The following is a 5,493-nucleotide window of genomic DNA, read 5'->3' as shown; positions in this document are numbered from 1 at the left end:
AGCCATTCCATTACTGGGTATATACCCTAAAGAAGTGAGAGCCATGACAAGAACAGATATATGCACACCCATGTTCATCGCAGCACTATTTACAACAGCCAAAAATGGAAACAACCTAGGTATCCATCAACTGAGGAATGGATAACCAAACTATGGTACATACACACAATGGAATATTATGCATCGCTAAAGAATAATGTGGAATCTGCAAAACACCGCATAATGTGGATGAACTTGGAGGACACTATGCTAAGTCAATCACAAAAGGACAAATATTGTATTAGTCCGTTATTGTAAAAGTTAAGGAAAGGTTTATCTACAAAAGGAAATTTTCTATGTTGGTTACCAGGGGTGGGAGGGGAAGGGAGGGAACACTGTTAGATAGATAAAAGTATTGATTTGGGTGAAGAGAAGGGCGATGTAACAAATCTGTGTGACCAATATGACATCATTGAGGATGAGAAAGACATAGAGAGGTACATGGGAAGTACAGACAACAAATATGAACCTTTTTGCACATATACTACTGTGTTGTCAATGAAGGCAAACATGGGTATATGGATGGATACATGGGTGGACAGGCTGTACAATTATGTATGTCTATGAAAAGGGGAGTGTATTCAAGTACATATATAGGGTTGGCAGACAATGGTCCTACAAGTTTATCTGAATGATCAGAATTCCTAGGTGTATAGTAGAGCTAACAAGGGGCAAGGTTGTGGTCACTGCTTGGTCACAGGCAGCCACCCAGAGGGACTAAGTAGGTGAACCTGTGGCCTTGGGACCATAGTCGCAGGGGACATCAAGCTCAATTGGCTTAACATACTACACAAAACATAGTTCCACCTCCTACCTTGGCAAGTAGCAACTGGGATCTTAAAAGCTAGCAAGCTGCCATCTAGATGCAACAATGGGTCTCTCCTCATCCAGCGCAAAAGAAGAATGAAGAAAACCAAAATTCATGAAAACAATTAGTCCTAGCGACTGGTACACCATCTGATCTGCAGCCTATATGACTATGAGACCAGAAGAACTAGATGGTGCCCGGCTACCACTGTCTTCCACTTGAAAGGGGATCTATGTAGGAGATCCTTGATAGAGAGGGAGAACAATGTGGAACAAAACTCAAAATCATTCGAGGAAAAAAATGGGGGGACCAGGTTTGCTGGTCCAATAGAGCTGGATGGAACCACTGAGACTATGGCCCCTAGCTGCCCTTCGGGTCTGGAATCAAACCCATGCCTGTGGTTTCCAGCCAAACAAAAGACAGGCATATGAGTTGAACATTTACCTCAAGTAGATACACTCCTTGGAGAGAACAATCATGGGAGAAAGAAGGGCTGCTTATGCACAGTGAGACAGCTCGGGGGACAGGAGCCCATGGAGGGATGGACACTGGGAAGAGGTAACTGTGGGGAGGTGGTAGGAGGGGAGCTGTTGCATTGTGGTAAGCTGTGGTCAATGTCATGAGACAAAGTATATGTGAACTGCTGTACGGAAAGTGAATTTGCTCTGTAAATCTACACTCAAATCACAATTAAAAAAAAAAAAGGTGTAAGTCATTGGTCTTGCAAAATTCTATCATGCGATCTCCAGTGCTATTTCTATCATCAAGGCCGTATTTTCCAACTACTAGTGATTCCTGTTTGTTTCCAACTTTTGCATTCCAATCACCAGTGATAATCAACACATCTTGATTGTATGTTTGGTCAGTTTCAGACCGCAAAAGCTGGTAAATATCTTCAATTTCCTTGTCATTGGCTTTGGTGGTCGAGGCATAAATTTGAATAATAGTAGTATTTACTAGTTTTCCTTGTAGACTTATTGATATTATCCTATTACTGACAGCACCGTACTTCAGGATAGATCTTGAGACATTCTTTGTGACGATGAATGCCACACCATTCTCCTTCAATGTGTCATTCCTGGCATAGTAAATCATATGGTTATCTGATTCAAAATAGCCAAAACCAGTCCATTTCAGCTCACTATTGCCTAGGATATCAACCTTTATGGGTTCCATTTCCTTTTTGACAACTTCCAATTTTCCTAGATTCCTACTTCGTACATTCCATGTTTTGATTATTAATGGATGTTTACAGCTGTTTCTTCTCATTTTGAGTCATGCCACATCAGCAAATGGAGATCCCAAAAGCTTTACTCCATCCACATCATTAGGACCAACTACTCTGAGGAGGCAGCCCTTCCCCAGCCGTATTTTGAGTGCCTTCCAACCTGAGGGGCTCAACTTCTGGCACTGTATTGTACAATGTTTCAGGGCTATTCATAAAGTTTTCCAATAATTTATCAGACAGTGTTTCACTGCTATTCATAAGGTTCTCACTGGCCAATTCTTTGAAAAGGGGACGGCCCCTTCCTTTTTTCTCAGACTCTCTCACTCTGGAAGTTCCACTGAAACATGTCCACCATGGTATCTGACCCTGCTGGTATCTGAAATACCGGTGGCATAGCTCTAGCCTCACAGCAACACACGAGCCACCACAGTACGACAAACCAACAGACGAGTGGTGGTTCGATATAGTATAGCCTAATAATTTGAAAAAAACAACCAACAATTCCATTGCTAAAGGAGAAAAATCAAAAACCCACTGTCACTGAGCCAATTCTGACTCATAGGAACCCTCATCAGGTTCCCAAGGCTGTAAATCTTTATGGAAGTAGATTTCCTCATCTTCCTCCCACAGAGCAGCTGGTGGGTTTGAACCTCCAACCTTCTGGTTAGCAGCCAAATGCCTTATCCATGACACCACCAGAGCTCCTTGCTAAAGGAGAAGGTGGTTAAATTTGGTTGTCACTAATGGTAAGATTTATAAACTTTATTTCTGCTTCCCTGAAAGCCACATTTTTTAAATCTAACTAGGCAGAGAAAGACAATTAGTAGCTACTGGCATGCTATAATTAAACACCAAATACCTTAGTTGCTTGAGGAACTCAACATCAGAGTTGCTATTAATAAGCTTGATGAACTCCTCATAAGAAGGAGCATAGGTGTAGGCTCTCTTGTGATGTTCATTCATTTGTTCTCTGTATTCCAACTGGGCGAGTAACATTTGGTTAATATAATCTGGATCACTCAGCAACTCCACTACAGGTTTCAAGACTGTAGGAAAAATAAAGCACTGATGAAAAAGAAAATCTACTTTCAATGAATTTTTTCTTTCATGCCACATAATTAAAACTCCATTTTTAAAACTACTCAAATAGAAAAAATTATAAGCAATTCAAATATTCAAAACATACACACACACACACACAAGGCTACTAGCCCTCTGGGTATGCTACTAACTATGACTACATTCAATAATTATTTTAATAAATGAGTTAAATGTAAGGGAACAATGAAAAAGTCATTTAGAAACCAACTTGCTAATGAAACTAACAAAATTAATTATAGCAATTTTTTTATTTCTTTAAAAATGTTATGTATGTTTTGACCAGTTTAGCCTCCAAAAAGTGAAAGTCAACATTCTTCCAACTGGCAAAAGCAGACTTCAGGGAGGAAGCTGTTAAAAAGTCAACAACACCAGTAATTCAAACCTACCAGCCACTCCTCGGAAGGAAGATGGAGCAATCTAATTCCGTAGTGATACCACCTCGGAAACCCAAAGAGGGGTTCCTATGACTCGGGTCCAATTTGATGGCACGTAACAACAACAACAACAACAATTTTAAGTCACAAATAAATACTCTCTTTTCTCTGTGCTTGGTTATGTGAGCTAACGGGCACAGCTGGCCAATACTGGGATAATAAAGATAATTATTTATTAAATAAATAAGATGATTAAATAGTCAATGTATCTCAAATGCAGTTGTTTTTTTTTTAATTCTGATAAACTTTCCCTTAAGTCTAGTTAACCATTTCATTGGAAATTATTCTTTTTTTTCCACTGATTATACTATATATTCTGGTATGATGTTGTTGTTGTTAAGTGCTATTGAGTCAGCTCCAACTAAAAGCAACCTCATATACAACAAAACAAACTAATACCCAATCCAGAACCATCCCCACAATTGCTGCTATGTTTGAGCCCACTGTTGTCACCACTGTGTCAATCCACCTTGTTAAGGGTCTTCTTTTTTGCTGACCGTACATTTTGCCAAACCACTCTCAAGAAGATGGTTCCTCCTGATAACATGTACAAAGTATGTGACTTGTTTTACCATCCCTGCTTCTTAGGAACATTCTGGCTATAATTTTTCCTAGACACATTTGTTAGTTCTGGCAGTATGGCATATTCAACATTCCTCCCCAACACTGTAATTCAAAGGCAACAGATCTCATTTATTGCCCAGTTTTCACATGGATCAAGGTATTTAAAATATAACGGCTTAGGTAAGGCATATCTTAGCCCTCAAAGTACCATCTTCACTTTTTAACACTTTCAAGAGGTGTTTTGCTGGACCTAATGCAATATGTCCCTTGATTTCCTGACTGCTGCTTCCAAGGGCAATGATTGTGGATTAAAGTAAAATGAAATCCTTGGGAACGTCAATCTTTTCTTTATTTACCATGATGTTGCTTATTCAAGCCTTAATAAATTTGAAAACATTAAAATACTGCAAAGTATCTTCTTAGGTCACAATGGTATAATATTAGAAATCAACAATAGAAAGATGAATAGAAAAAGAGCAAACACATGGAAACTGAATAACATCCTCCTTAAGAACAAATGGATAATTGAAGAAATAAAAAATTAAATTAAAAAATTCTTCAAATTAAATGAGAATGAAAACGCAGCATACCAAAATCTTGGGGACACAGCAAAGCAGTGATCAAAGGCCAATTTATAGCAACAAATGCACACATCAAAAAACAAGAGTCAAAATCAACACCTTGAACCAACATCTCCAACAATTAGAAAAAGTACAACAAGAAAAGCCTACATTCACCAGAAGAAAGGAAATAATGAAGATTCAAGTAGAAATAAATGAAACAGAAAACATAACCACAATAGAAAAAATCAAAAACCCTAGAAGATGGTTTTTTTAAACAATTAATAAACTTAACAAACCACTTACAAATTTAACAAAGAAAAAAAGTGAGAGAATAAAAATAACACAAATAAGAAATGAATTGAGCAACATCACAACAAAACCAACTGAAATAAAAATAGATAATATCAGGATACTATGAAGAACTGTACTCCAACAAATTTGAAAATCTGGAAGAAATGCACAGATTTCTGGAAACACACTACTTACCTAAACCAAAACAGACTGAGGTGGAAATGTTGAAAATACCCATAACAAAAGCAGAAATTAAACAGGTCATAAAAAAATTACCAACAAAAATAGTCTGATGGTTTCACCAGAGAATTCTACCCAATGTTCAGAGAAGAACTGACACCAATTCTACTCAAACTATTCCAGAAAACAGAAAAGGATGGAATCCTCTCAAATTCATTTTATGAAGTAAGCATAACCTTGATACCAAAACCAGGCAAAGACATCACTCAAAAGGAAAACTACAGA

At 38.0% G+C, this 5,493-nt stretch overlaps 1 protein-coding gene across 1 annotated transcript in view; it reads right to left on the bottom strand.

Annotated features, from left to right (window-relative positions):
* Positions 1–5,493, bottom strand: part of SNX25 (sorting nexin 25) — a 255,337-nt gene that overhangs the window by 139,955 nt on the left and 109,889 nt on the right. Inside the window, exon 5 of the mRNA XM_007948369.2 lies at positions 2,935–3,121. Coding sequence (XP_007946560.2) covers positions 2,935–3,121 — 187 coding nt within the window. The remainder of the gene's footprint in view (positions 1–2,934; positions 3,122–5,493) is intronic.

This window comes from Orycteropus afer, unplaced genomic scaffold (genome assembly GCF_000298275.1).
Source record: "Orycteropus afer afer isolate SDZICR_OR568_19922 unplaced genomic scaffold, OryAfe1.0 scaffold00215, whole genome shotgun sequence".
Lineage (NCBI taxonomy): Eukaryota > Metazoa > Chordata > Mammalia > Tubulidentata > Orycteropodidae > Orycteropus > Orycteropus afer.
Note: the sequence above shows the minus strand (reverse complement) of the source record. Positions and strands in the feature narration are given on the sequence as shown.